The following is a 14,490-nucleotide window of genomic DNA, read 5'->3' on the forward strand; positions in this document are numbered from 1 at the left end:
TAAAACGGTTTGCTTCGTCGCTCTCCTCGGTATGGCAGGGTGTTCTGAGTAATTTAAAGTTCATGGGAGACAGGTATAAACGTATGGTTGACAGAAAACGCTTGCCAGGTCCGGACCTGAATATGAGTGACTTTGTGTGGTTGTCTACCAGGAATATAAGATTGAAAGTTCCTTCTTGGAAGCTGGGACCTAGGTTTATTGGTCCCTATAAAATAACCGCCGTCATTAACCCAGCAGCATTTCGTCTTGAACTTCCTCAGGCCCTTAAAGTCCACAACGTGTTCCACACGTCCTTACTTAAAAAATATGTGGAACCTCTTGAGCCCTCACCTCTACCACCACCCCCCAGCAATGCTTGATGGTAATCTGGAGTTCCAGATTTCGAGGATTGTAGATTCTCGTCTCCAACGTCGTTCTCTACAATACTTGGTGCACTGGAAAAGCTATTGTCCAGAGGAGAGAATGTGGGTTTCAGCGTCAGACGTGAACGCTCCCAGATTGGTTTGCTTATTTCATACCTCTTTTCCTGGGAAACCCGGTCCTGAGTGTCCGGAGGCCACTCATAGAGGTGGGGTACTGTCACGGGTGTGTCAGAGGTGACAGACAGTCGCCCTGCAGTTGGTTGCAGGAGATCTCTACATTTGGCATTACAGACATCTTCTTAGAGGATGGCTGTCTCTAGGATCCAGCGGCTACCTCCCTCTGGCTAATTATCTCCCTGGCCTGGGTGTATAAATGCCTGGTGTGTCTGAGAGGGAGGTGCTGGCGATATTCATTACTACTTGTGAGGCTTTTGCAAGAGTAGTACTTCGTCCTCTCTGGAGCTTGAGGCCTTGTGCGCATTTGTCTGGAGTCGTCTAAAGCTAAGCAATCCCCCCTGTTTGTCTACCCTTGTTGTGTATAGAGTTTAGTGGCGATCAACTAGTGCTCATCTCCTCCCGTCCCTAGCCTCAGCCATACGCCACGGAAAGTCAGGGCGAGGCATGCGTGCGCCGATCGGTGAAGAGCCAATATAGGGACGATAGTTGAGACAGGGTGACTCTAGACCAGACTAGAAGGTCTCCCCTTCCCCCTTTCCCTAGAGAAGGCTTCCTTTCCCTTTTCCCTTTGTGTTTGTTTTTCTTTCGTGCCGAAAAAAAGTGTTTTAAAGTAACAGCAAAACGCTTTTTTTCCCCTTTCAGTCTTTGACTTATGAGTTGGGTTTTTATATTAAAATTCAGCATATCACATCTTTCAGCTTTTTTACTGCAGTTTTTCCCTGTTGAGTTCAAAAAGGCTTAACACCAAAAATGCATGCATCAAAAACTGCACAAAAAAAAGTGCCAACATCTGCAAATGAAAAGAAATGCAGAAAGAAAACAAAAACACAGCATGGAAAATACAGTGGACGTGACTGCCAGCCCTCAACCCTGTCCCATATTAGCTTGAGCTGATTGGAGGAGTTGAGAAATAAGGGGAATCGCCGTGATTACTTCCAGCCCAAAAAAAGTCTAGTGCTAATAATCTAAGTCATCAGCTGATTGTGACGGCGCTGATTCCACCCAAACTTTGTGGAGTAGGGCTGCAGAAAGGTAAAATGTGCCCGCCTAGTAATGTTTTTTGCACATGGAAACAAAAATGTATAAAACTATTTCCTTAGCTTAAATCTATGATTATTAAGCAGACGCCTCACAGCACATTTCCCATCATCTTCGCCTCAATATGATGTGATCTTACAGTTATTACTCTCCATACATGTGTATACCATAAGCTGCATGTCTCTACATCCCGCAGCCCATCGCTTCGCCATCCATTAACATCTATTGGGCGGTAAACAGATTGAGACCAACATTTTTGACACCCTTTGAATTATAGTTACAGCCCCCCCACTAGGACGGGGCTTGTGCATGACATATGTTTTTGCATTGGGAACCGTACAGAACCTGGCGGTATTCTTTGTTAATTTCCCAATGTCAGATTGAATATATCTGAGAGTTCTCTCAGTGCATTTCATTAAATTGTCCAATTTCACACGTCTGTCACAGCAGACGGCTAGATTTCTGCGCTCCCAGGAGGGTGTTGTCATTTAACCTTCCTTCTTTCTTGGCCTGGTTGTGTCAGTAAAATAAAGTCATAAAGCAGAACGCTGAGTGCAGGTGTTTAGTGTAGGGGATGGCGGAGTGATGTGGATCGCGCCTGGTGACTTTGCATTGTACTGGGTCCTAGTGCAGTTTGTATATGATATATTTCAGCCTGTTTCTTTATATACATATATATATATTTTTTTTTTTTGCAGTGCCATTCAGGGAAGCGCCCAGCTACTCTCACCGGAGAAGGGGGCCGCAGCATACCTTGACAGCACCCAGAGTCCTCCTTCGATCCAACAGCGACAACAACCTGAACGTGAATAATATCCCTGAGTGGTCCGCCGCCTCAGCCTCTTTACACCGCAGCCTTTCACCACAGCTACTGCAACAGATGCAGAATAATCCAAATGGAACTGTGAAAACTATTGGGAGCTATTCCCAAGTACCACGGAGCCGCTCACCCTCCCTGAACCGCTTAGGAGAGGATGCAAAAAGGCAGCAGCACAGACACGTCAGGTATGATCTCCGCGTAGCCTCAGACTTGGGGTCTACCTCCACTTTTAATTGCATTGTAATTTTCATTGTTATCACACAGGGCACTATCCTCTGCTGGACCCCTTATTATGGCAGAACCTTGGTCCATTAGAGGGTCCTTCAGGAGGTCCTTGGTATTGCATATGATTTTGTTTCACAGTAAGAATATGAACCTCAATGTCTGTACTAGCCGCTGGTCTCTTGACTTCAACTCCTGATCCTTATATATGCTTTTGGGGCTGATCAGTTTGTGTCAGGCGACCCGCGTTAGGTACAAACTTTGTGGTCTGTGCTCGGACCGTGAATATCGGACATGTGAAACTGGTCTGAAGCAAAGGCTCTGTTCATGTTAAAGCTGAATTCGGGACGATCTCCTGAGGCATTGCTCCTACCGAAGGCCATTGTAGTGTCACGGGTGTGTCAGAGGTGACAGACAGTCGCCCTGCAGTTGGTTGCAGGAGATCTCTACGTTGGGCATTGCAGACATCTTCTTAGAGGCTGGCTGTCTCTAGGACCCAGTGGCTACCTCCCTCTGGCTAATTAGCTCCCTGGCCTGAGTGTATAAATACCTGGTATGTCTGAGAGGGAGGTTTCGGCGATATTCATTACTACTTGTGAAGCTTTAGCAAGAGCAGTACCTCGTCCTCTCTGGAGCTTGAGGCCGTGTGCGCATTTGTTTGGAGTCGTCTAAAGCTAAGCAATTCCCCCCTGTTTGCCTACCCTTGTTGTCTATAGAGTTTAGTGGAAATCGACTAGTGCTCATCTCCTTCCTTCCCTAGCCTTAGCCATACGCCAGAGAAAGTCAGGGCGAGGCACGCGTGCGGCGATTGGTGAAGAGCCAATATAGGGACGGTAGTTGAGACAGGGTGACACTAGACCAGACTAGGAGGTCTCCACTCCCCCCTTTCCCTAGTGTCTGGGCTCCCTTTCCCTCTTCCCTCTGTGTTGCACTAAGTCTTTCCCACACCTTGCATGACATGTAGTCAGTTCTATAGAAATGCTGTGGAAGGTGTCCTTAAAACAATCTGCACCCTTAAAAAGAAAAAAAAATATGCATTTTTCATTTTGTGCAGAATATATTTTTATCTGCGTCCCTTAGATCTACTTTCCTATACAGTGATTCAAAGAAGGTGTACTGTCCCGATGAAAGAAAAAAGGATCCATTAATTGAATGGAGCCTTATTGATTAGTTTGGCGCATCTGCAAAACTGTGGCCACATCTTGCCACTATGTTCTTAAAGTCTCGGTGTCTACGATGGTTTTTTTTCTTAGATTTTGCTTTGTTCATTTCTTTGCTATTCCTTCATGTCTTAGTAAATTGACAACTGGGCATTACCATTCTTGTTTTTCAAAGGGTTGTGTACATGGATATCTAGCACTGAATGTTAATCCCAACTGAAAACACCCACTTGTCAATTTATTTACACATTTCCATCAGGAATAACAGAGGATCAGCACTTTGCAGCCTTCTAAGGAAGAAATTCCAAAATTGTTATTTATGGGCAATGAGTAAATATAGGGAAAAAAAGTTTTTTGTAAGTTTCAGGGTTCTTTGTTTGTTGTTTTCAAGAAGCAAGGCCTTGGGCTGAACCTCTGATTTACAGCTTTCAGCATCAGAACCTAAACATGGACAGGAGGCTTTTTTTTTTTTTTTTTATAACGCTGTGTTTGAAAATGAAGCGAGACTTGATGGGGCTGAACATCACTAGTTTATAGTATTTAGAACGGAGACTTTGGTGACACAAAGGTACAAGGAGGTACTCGGATCCTATAAGCCGCTCTCTTGCCTGGGGTTAATCCTTAGATCTGCTGGCAGTAGGAAAACCAATGATGGGTTGTCACCTTTGGCAAAGCGTCAATTACTTCCTAGGAGGAACATTTAAATGTCTTGTCAGCACGTTATTACACATTGCTGAGGAATCAGGACCCAGAAGGAAAGGTCCGGTTATTACACACAAAACCTTTGTGTATCCGACAACACATTTCATCCATTATGCCTTTGATTCTGGTAATTTTCAATGCAAATAATCAAAATATATTGGAGAAAAAAAAGAGTAAGTCTGGTTTCACACGTCTGGATATTTTCGGTACCGGAGATATCCATGTCCGTGTGCACCTGTGTGGCGCCGGGTGCTGAACGCTGCCCTCCTCATAGTCCCCTGCCGGCGCTGCGATCAGCACCAGCATGGACAATGTTGAGAGTAGTAGTCTGCTCCTGGTGTCTGCTCCTGTAAAAAGAAGAATAAAATAAAAAAAATCCATATACTCACCTGTCCTAAGTATCCCCCCGCTGTAATCCATGCGACTGCTCAGCAGAGGAGCCGGGGAGATAGACTTGCCCCAGAGCTGCGCTGAGCTCAGTGAGTGACAGGTCACCTCTTGCTGAGCGCAGCTCCGGGGCCGCTCGCTGCAGGAGGGCAGCGTTCAGTATCTTGGTGCTTGGGAACAGCGCTAACTGTACCGCTGATTCCCAAGCGCCGGTACGTGTCACACGGACTTATTGACTTGAATGAGTCCATGTTATCCGTGCTGCCGGCCAAAAATGGACATGTCAGCGTGTGGATCACACTGACACACGATCCGTAGAAACACACTGACATGTGCGCTGAACCATAGATTTGAATGGGTCTAAGTGTGTCAGTATCTCCGGTACTTGTGGAAACTGTCACCACATGTACCGAAAATACTGACGTGTGAAAGAGTTGTGACAGAGTCACTGGTGTTATATGTGAGGGGAGATTTGTTTCATTGCGGCTACGAGCGCTAGTGAACTAAACCTACAAAATTTCCTCCAGCATGTTATGTGCTGGGGGATTAAACCATCATTTTCAAAGGGAGTGTTTTTCTGTGAATGCCCACCTATCTCCACCTCAGGGTGTGGTTGAGCAAGTTTAAATGCTCAGTCACTGTTTTTTTTTTTTTTCTCTGTTGTGAATTTGGAGAGGCAAGTCTCCAGACTGTGGAACTTGAGCTCAGGAGGAGCTGAAGTGTGCTGCAACTTGTGCGGGCGAACCCCGCACACCCATGGATGGTGTTATTGTTTGTCTTTCGTTTTACCGTTATGCCATCAAGGCTGAGTTTATTTTGCTGAATCTGCAGTGCTTTATGCCATTATAATAAACCTGCAGACGAAACCGTTCCTGAGTCTACTTCCGTAAGCAGCCGAGTGAGTCGTCTTGCCACAGAGCCCTAAAACATTTTTATTTACTCGGTCCCACTTATAAAGTGTCTCCTAGAGAGGTCAAACATGGGCAGAGTTCACACTGTGATGGCTATGTCAGTGATGGGTTGTGTGATGTTTAGTTTAAAGGACGCGGCCTTTTCTCTCGTACATGGGTTTAAGTTGAGTATTACAGCTCTACTTTTTAAAGAGGACCTGACAAATTTATTAAATAAAAGAATGATATTATTGGTGCATATGGAATATATATATATATATATATATATATATATATATATATATATATATATGTTTTGCGAAAACAATCAAATATTATATTAAAAAAAAACTAAAGCAAAGCGTAAAAAAATTTATTTTATTTTTACTAGTGTAATGAATTTACACTAGCATTAAAGGTTGTCCCTACACTTGTAAGTATTTGCTGTAGGCATTTCTGCATCAGTGTCTCGGGAGGAAAAATACTCCATAAAAAATACACATATTTGCAGCATTTTTTGAGTGTGTTTTTGATGCATGTGTCCACCCCCCCCTCCTCCATTCATTAGAATAGGTGAAATACTACAAAAACACTGAAAGAATTGACATGCTTCAGATATGAAACGGCTTCAAATCTGCAAGGAAAAAAATAAGGAGCGTGTACATGAGATTTCAGAAATCTCCTTTACTTTGCTTGGACAGTAAAATGCTGCTTTCTTCACTGTAAAAATGCGGCAAAACGCAACGTGTGAACGTACCCTTATAAATCTGTGTTATCTGTATAGAGTTCCTATGCAGATGTAGGAGTTGCTTTTTGGTTTTAATTCCCTTTGAATGAACGACATAGTAGCAAAAAAGTACACAGGCGCTCGCTATCGCCGTTGTGTGCTGCAGTTATCAGGTTGGCGGCTGCTGGTCTTCTTTGGCCCCAAACTGTTTTGATCCCAGCCTCCGAATCTGTGTGCATTGCTGCAAGGGAGAATACAGCGCTCGGTGGTGGCACAACGAATGTCGGAGGTATAATGACCCATTGGGACTTCGTCATGGTCCTTGCATTGACCCTAAATTCAGAATGTGCCCTTTATTCGTCTTCATATCCTTTTTCCTAACCTTCCCCTGCGATACTATTGTAAGATGAGATAAAACACACAGGCAGATTCACGTCCGCGCCTCTATTTTTGGCTCTCGTCATTCTCCGCGGTGAGGCAGGGCTGTGATATTTATATGTTAATGTATTCCGTCTTTAGCCCTTTAGTAAAAGCTGAAACATTTATACAGCAAGAAAACAGACAGCAAGAAATGAAAATGCCAAAGCCAGTCTTTCTGGGGACGTGGTCTTCTGAGGATGGCATCCCTGCGCCCCGCATCTTTAATGTGCCAGGTCCTGTTTGTATATTCTCTCGGCAGTGAGATGAAGGTGATGGTGGATAAACGCGTTTTAGACGAGAGTTGTTTATTGGACAAATGAGGACTTATTGGCACAGAGTAAGTTCAGGCGAAGCAATGCATTGGCACAGAGAGGATCGTTCCCTGGCAGCTCCTACATTCTCAGCACAGCTGTTACTGAACTACAACTCCCATGATGCTTGGCACGTAGGGAACAGAGACGATGCACACACCTGCTTTGTATGTAAGACAGCTGGACAAGGTATTGAACGGAGTCAAGAGGGCCAAAAGCAGAAGAAACCTTACAGTATGTTCCCACCCATGATATCTGGCAAAATTGACCCCTGTAGGCAGTGTGTGGATTGTTCAGACATTCCAGGCTTTGCGTTGCACAATCGATATATTGCCGATTTCACAGGTTTACCACAATAGAGAGGGGTCAGTGTTAATGTCACGGCACTGTGACACAACAGTGCCGTGACATCAACACTGGCCCCTCTCAGTCGCGGAAAATCTGTGACAGCAGATTTTTTTAAAAATCTCATTTATGATAGCGCTGATGAAATGTGCAGAGGATTTCCTTTACGTCTTCTACCCATCTATGGACAGTCATTAATCCAATCGTCCACCTTGTAATACAACATTGACTACAATGCATACACTTCCCCAGATAAAATCAGCTGTTTGCCAAGGGTCTAAGGAGCCGGAGGGTCTAAGAGCGTGGCTCTGTGATGAAGCAACCACTTTTCGATATTGATTGGAGGAGGTGAATGATTCAGGCCATTTTCACTATTATGCAGATGTTTACTCTTTGCGGTATTTCTGCTTTCTTAAAATGTTGCCCATATATAATTCAAAAAATGTTTTCCCAACATTTCGCCTTGGCCTCTTTCTTCAGGAGCCTCTTATTCTTGCATAGGTTCGGTCATATTAGAAGCCGATAGGTGTGACCGCGTGGTGGGTCCTTTAAGTCTCTGTCCTGTTTCTCACTGCAAAAATCCTTGACCTGGTAGCGTTTTACAGTGCTTGCTATATGGATTTTCAAGATCATTTGTATATCCGAGATATACGGTAAGCAGCGGTTGTGATATTATAAGCCAGGTCACCCTATAGCTGTAGATCTATATATAAATTCTGGCTTTTAAGTGCCTCCGTATCAGATGAGATGATGTTTTGACAGCAATTAATCATTCACCATGACATTTGTCATTGTCACAGTGTTCCCTGGGTTTATTCTATTTTGGTCTAGTAAAAAAAAAAAAAAATTAAATACTCTGTATGAACATAAAATACAGATATTTAAAGGGGTTTTCCACTAGTGGACAACACCTGCTTAATTCATAGCCCCATACAAAATAAATATATAGTCACCTTCTGCAGTGGCACAGATCCATCAGTGTCTGCGCTGCTGTTACCGGCAGGTGACTTGACACTGACGTGTCATGTGACTGGTGCAGCCAATCAGCGGTGGATGATTGGTTGCAGCTCATCACTATTCTATCAGAGCAGACTAAACAGTAAATGGTGCTGCCAGTCCGCGGCTGTTGATTAGCCTCAGCAGTCACATGACACAACATTATCATGTCATCCCTCGGGAACAGAAGCACCAACATCGCTGGAATGCCGCCGCTGCGGAAGGCGAGTATATACGCTGTATTTATTTTCTGTTTCCCACATTTAATTAATCAGAAGTTGTCTAGTGGTAAATAACCCCTTAAGCATGGTGTACGAATATGTTGTTGTTGATGTTTGGACACAATTAAAACCTATCTGTCATGTCAGAATAAGCTGTCTTGTGTGTGTGCACCTGAGGAATAACACTGTATCTGGCCATCATATGACTTGCATATCTGTTGACTCCATCTATAATTTCTAGTTGTCTATGAAGTAGTGGTGGAGTAGCTACTATGGTGTCTCCCATACTCAGCACATACAGACATGAGGCATTCCTGCTCCTCTCTCTCTATGTAGCACATGTCCGGAAGCGGCATGGAGAACATTACACAACAGTACTGAGCAGTGTAGCTGTGAGTACAGGTCTATAGTGACATAAAGCGCTTAGTAGAAAGCTGAAGTATGGAGGCTCATCCAGTGATGTTCGGTCCCAGTCACCTGGTGAGTGCTACTCACCCTCACTTGCTATTTAGCTTTGCAGCTCTGTGGCCTCTACTGATGGGAAACAGGACTGCTTTATGCTCTCTGCAGCATTACCAGAAAGTATGGATGTGCTTATTACTTGGCTAACACCTAATATCAGTACCTTGCTGGATGTGCGCAGCAGATATACAGAGCACAATATAGGACACAACATGGCCTATTAATGGCGTCTGCATAGCACTAAGGTAACTAGGTAAAAGCTCATAGCAAAGGAAAGGATATCTGAGTCCCAAACAGAACAGCGAGGATCAGGTGACATCAATCCTTAATTTTTGTGGAAGGACCCATGTTCATCCGTTTTGCTTTTGGTCCCTTTCTGTACGTCAGTGTGCTTCCCATTTCACAAGCGCAAAGGATTTTTTTTTCCCCCAAAACACATGTAATCCATTAGTGACAGAATTGCAGCCCGTCATAGTGTGGCGCTCGTCTCCCCTCGAGCTTCTCTTCGGCACAGATATCCCAGCGATCTCCCATGCGAGGTGTGAATGACAGCTTGGCCACTGTTACTGACCTTTATAAAGTTCGCTCTGGTTCCTCCTCATCACCTGGACGCAGACTCTTCAGGGGTGACTTAGAGGACAAGTTTCGCCGGCGGCCGACATCCTCCAGGCACTTATTAATCTAGTAAACCATTGGAAGGAAGATGCATGTACCCGGCATCCTGCCCTTTACAGCTCCTTTAATTACCATCCACACATCACGCTCTCTAGACATTTGGACACTTTCTAATAAAGTCGGCTTTTTGTTATTGCAATTTTTCTGGTGAATGGAAGAATAAATATGGAGGTCACAGCCGGCTGCGTTCTATAGGGAGAGGTCCCCCGAGACTTCTGGGAAATAAACTACCCCGAATATGCAGATCCGCTCATTGTAGCACACGGTACACACACTTCTCTAATCCTCGGGGGATATCAGATTTCTTACTATTTCTCTAGGCAATCTGCTAACTCGCCGCACACCTGAATCACTTAAATCGTTGATTTGTCATTTTCACAACTGAAAAATGCTGACTGCACCAGTATGGCCTGAGAGCGTCCCGGCAATAGCGCCTGCACAGGCTGAACATAGCCATTTAATAGCCAGTGTTTCAACCTCATGTCTCAATAATTGCCCCCAATTGTTTTCAGGCTCCTTGCAGAAGAAATAAGTAATGAGCAATTTATGGGTATGTTCACACGTGGCAAATGTGCAGCAGATGTTCTGGAAAAAAAAATGCATGGGAAATTACAGTAGCAGAGATGGGAATGAGACTTTACCCTAGTTTTCATCATTTGCAATCTGATTTTACAAAAAAAAATTGATTATTTCATTGCAACTTTTCTACTGCAGATAGAGCTATGAGCACATACACTTACGGTTCACTTCCGTACGCCGGATGCATTGGATTTTCCACTACTGAATCACATGCAGAGAATCTGCTGCATAACTGCATTCCCCAAAAAGTCAAAGAGTAAATTGATTAGTGCTGCTGATTTTTAATGTCACCCAACGTGGAAAAAAAAAAACAGCAACATTTCAGGATTTTCCATTCCAGGTCTCGGATTTTCTGCTGCAGATTCTGCTGCTTTTTCTACTGTGGAAAGTTGAGCAAAAAAAATGTTCACAGGACGCCGGCCCTGCGACAATGTTGGTGGTCTGTAGCTGCCCAGAATATTGGTTGTCACTTCTAAAGGGGCTGTCCACTCTTTATAATCCCCTTTTGCTAGTATAGTCTATGTGTATCTGTGTAATGCATGGACTTCTAAACAACATACGCCTTTAAAGCGTTTGTAAAACTCGACTTCTTTCTGCCAAAAAACAGCGCCACACCTGTCCAATGGTTGTGTCTGGTATTAGAGCTCAACTCCATTCAAGTGAATGGGGTCGATGTGCAATCGAGGTCCATCTTCGCCGGCTCTCTCTGTTACAGCTCCGTCTTATTCTTCTTTTCATTGTCAGTATTAATAAGCTGGTAGTTGTCAGTGGCATCGACATTGCGCTCATGCTTCACTGAATATTTATTAAAAAAATAAATTGAAAGTAAATACTTCCCCCTATATGATACGTATTTGCCTTGAAATTGGAAGGAACGATCCACTTCACATATTATGCATCTGGCAGTATGAAATGACTGGCAGGATTAGTCCTAGTAAATATATGCAGATTACATTCTGAGTAACATGTGGAGCGACCCTTCATGGGCGATAACAGTATTCGTGAGAACGCGACAGATGAACGAAATCTGCCGTGACTTCTTGTACAGCCTCGATGGCTCCTTCCCTTCTATCTGCTCTCTTACTCGACATAGTTCAGCATAAGAACTTGTGTATTCGAATGAACTACTGCTTTTAACAAATTTTTATGGTAAACACATTTTTTTTGCACATATTTCCTAGCTTTCATTTTATTTTTTCATTTCTCTATATAAAAAAAAACTGAAATCTTGCAGTTTTTACTCTGAGCCTAATAATTTGCTGATGCTTCCTATTCTCTAAAGATCACTTCTCTGTAATCATGTCTGTGATAATGGTGAGATGATTGCCAGGGCCAGCTCCAGGTTTTTCTGGGCCCCGGGCGAAAGAGTCTCAGTGGGCCCCTTTAACACATACCACGATTCATGATGCAGAGATACGGCGGAGAAATATATATATAGTACAATGCAAAGATTTCACTTCATGAGTGATATCTATTGTAAATTCCACAATAGCTCAGAAACCGGTGAATCGCTCCACACAGAATAGTGGCCCCCATATAACGCTTCATACGGAATACTGGCCCCCATATAAGACCCCATACAGAATACTGGCCCCCATATAAGGCCCCATAAGGAATACTGGCCCCCATATAAGGCCCCATACGGAATACTGACCCCCATATAACGCCCATACGGAATACTGGCCCCCATATAACGCTTCATACGGAATACTGGCCCCCATATAAGGCCCCATACGGAATACTGGCCCCCATATAAGACCCCATACGGAATACTGGCCCCCATATAAGACCCCATACGGAATACTGGCCCCCATATAAGGCCCCATACGGAATACTGGCCCCCATATAAGGCCCCATAGGGAATACTGGCCCCCATATAAGACCCCATACGGAATACTGGCCCCCATATAAGACCCCATACGGAATACTGGCCCCCATATAAGACCCCATACGGAATACTGGCCCCCATATAAGACCCCATACGGAATACTGGCCCCCATATAACACCCCATACGGAATACTGGCCCCCATATAAGGCCCCATACGGAATACTGACCCCCATATAAGGCTCCATGCGGAATACTGACCCCCATATAAGGCTCCATGCGGAATACTGACCCCCATGTAAGGCTCCATGCGGAATACTGACCCCCATATAAGGCTCCATGCGGAATACTGACCCCCATATAAGGCTCCATGCGGAATACTGGCCCCCATATAAGGCTCCATATGGAATACTGGCCCCCATATAAGGCTCCATAAGGAATACTGGCCCCCATATAAGGCTCCATACGGAATACTGGCCCCCATATAAGGCTCCATACGGAATACTGGCCCCCATATGGAATACTGGCCCCCATATAAGGCTCCATACGGAATACTGGCTTCCATATAAGGCTCCATACGGAATACTGGCCCCCATATAAGGCTCCATACAGAATACTGGCCCCCATATAACGCTCCATACAGGATACTGGCCCCCATATAACGCTCCATACAGGATACCGGTCCCCATATAATGCTGCATGCAGGCTGTTACCCCCCACATAATGCTCCATGCAGGCTGTTACCCCCCACATAATGCCCCATACAGGCCCCTCCCTTTTAATGCTCCATGCAGGCTGTTACCCCCCACATAATGCCCCATACAGGCTGCCCCCCCCCTTATAATGCTCCATGCAGGCTGTTCCCCCCCACATAATGCCCCATACAGGCCCCCCCTTTTAATGCTCCATGCAGGCTGTTACCCCCCACATAATGCCCCATACAGGCTGCCCCCCCCCCTTATAATGCTCCATGCAGGCTGTTCCCCCCCACATAATGCCCCATACAGGCCCCCCCCTTTTAATGCTCCATGCAGGCTGTTACCCCCCACATAATGCCCCATACAGGCTGCCCCCCCTCTTTATAATGCCCCATGCAGGCTGTCACCCCTCCTCTTTGTAATGCTCCATGCAGGCTGTCACCCCTCCTCTTTATAATGCCCCATGCAGGATGTCCCCCCCTCTCTTTATAATGCCCCGTGCAGGCTGTTCCCCACCTTATAATGCCCCATGCAGGCTGGTCCCCACCTTATAATGCCCCATGCAGGCTGTCACCCCTCCTCATTATAATGCCCCAAGCAGGAATCCCCCCCTCTTTATAATGCCCCATGCAGGCTGTTCCCCACCTTATAATGCCCCATGCAGGCTGTCACCCCTCCTCTTTATACTGCCCCATGCAGGCTGTCACCCCTCCTCTTTATAATGCCCCATGCAGGCTGTCACCCCTCCTCTTTATACTGCCCCATGCAGGCTGTCACCCCTCCTCTTTATAATGCCCCATGCAGGCTGTCACCCCTCCTCTTTATAATGCCCCATGCAGGATGTCCCCCCCTCTCTTTATAATGCCCCGTGCAGGCTGTTCCCCACCTTATAATGCCCCATGCAGGCTGGTCCCCACCTTATAATGCCCCATGCAGGCTGTCACCCCTCCTCATTATAATGCCCCAAGCAGGAATCCCCCCCTCTTTATAATGCCCCATGCAGGCTGTTCCCCACCTTATAATGCCCCATGCAGGCTGTCACCCCTCCTCTTTATAATGCCCCATGCAGGATGTCCCCCCCTCTCTTTATAATGCCCCGTGCAGGCTGTTCCCCACCTTATAATGCCCCATGCAGGCTGGTCCCCACCTTATAATGCCCCATGCAGGCTGTCACCCCTCCTCATTATAATGCCCCAAGCAGGAATCCCCCCCTCTTTATAATGCCCCATGCAGGCTGTCACCCCTCCTCTTTATAATGCCCCATGCAGGATGCCCCCCTCCCCTCTTTATAATGCCCCATGCCTCCATACATTAAAAAAAAAAAAAATCAAATACTCACCTCCCTTCTCCTCACCTGCTACCTGCCGCTCGCTGCTCGGCTCCGAACTCCAGCGTTGTCGGTATCTTCCCGCTCAGCGCTCCCTGTGACGGCTCAGGGGAGGGCGCGGTGTAAAGACGTCACCGCGCCCTCT

The 14,490-nt window shown here is 45.5% G+C and overlaps 1 protein-coding gene across 11 annotated transcripts in view; it reads left to right on the forward strand.

Annotated features, from left to right (window-relative positions):
• SHANK2 (SH3 and multiple ankyrin repeat domains 2) overlaps positions 1-14,490 on the forward strand; it is a 693,215-nt gene that overhangs the window by 420,502 nt on the left and 258,223 nt on the right. For all 11 annotated transcript variants that reach the window (XM_073658796.1, XM_073658795.1, XM_073658798.1 and 8 more), the window contains one exon: positions 2,276-2,582. In XM_073658796.1, the coding sequence (XP_073514897.1) occupies positions 2,276-2,582 (307 nt within the window). The remainder of the gene's footprint in view (positions 1-2,275; positions 2,583-14,490) is intronic.

This window comes from Phyllobates terribilis, unplaced genomic scaffold, assembly GCF_046119375.1.
Source record: "Phyllobates terribilis strain yellow unplaced genomic scaffold, ASM4611937v1 Scaffold_13__5_contigs__length_258822181, whole genome shotgun sequence".
Taxonomy (NCBI): Eukaryota; Metazoa; Chordata; class Amphibia; order Anura; family Dendrobatidae; genus Phyllobates; species Phyllobates terribilis.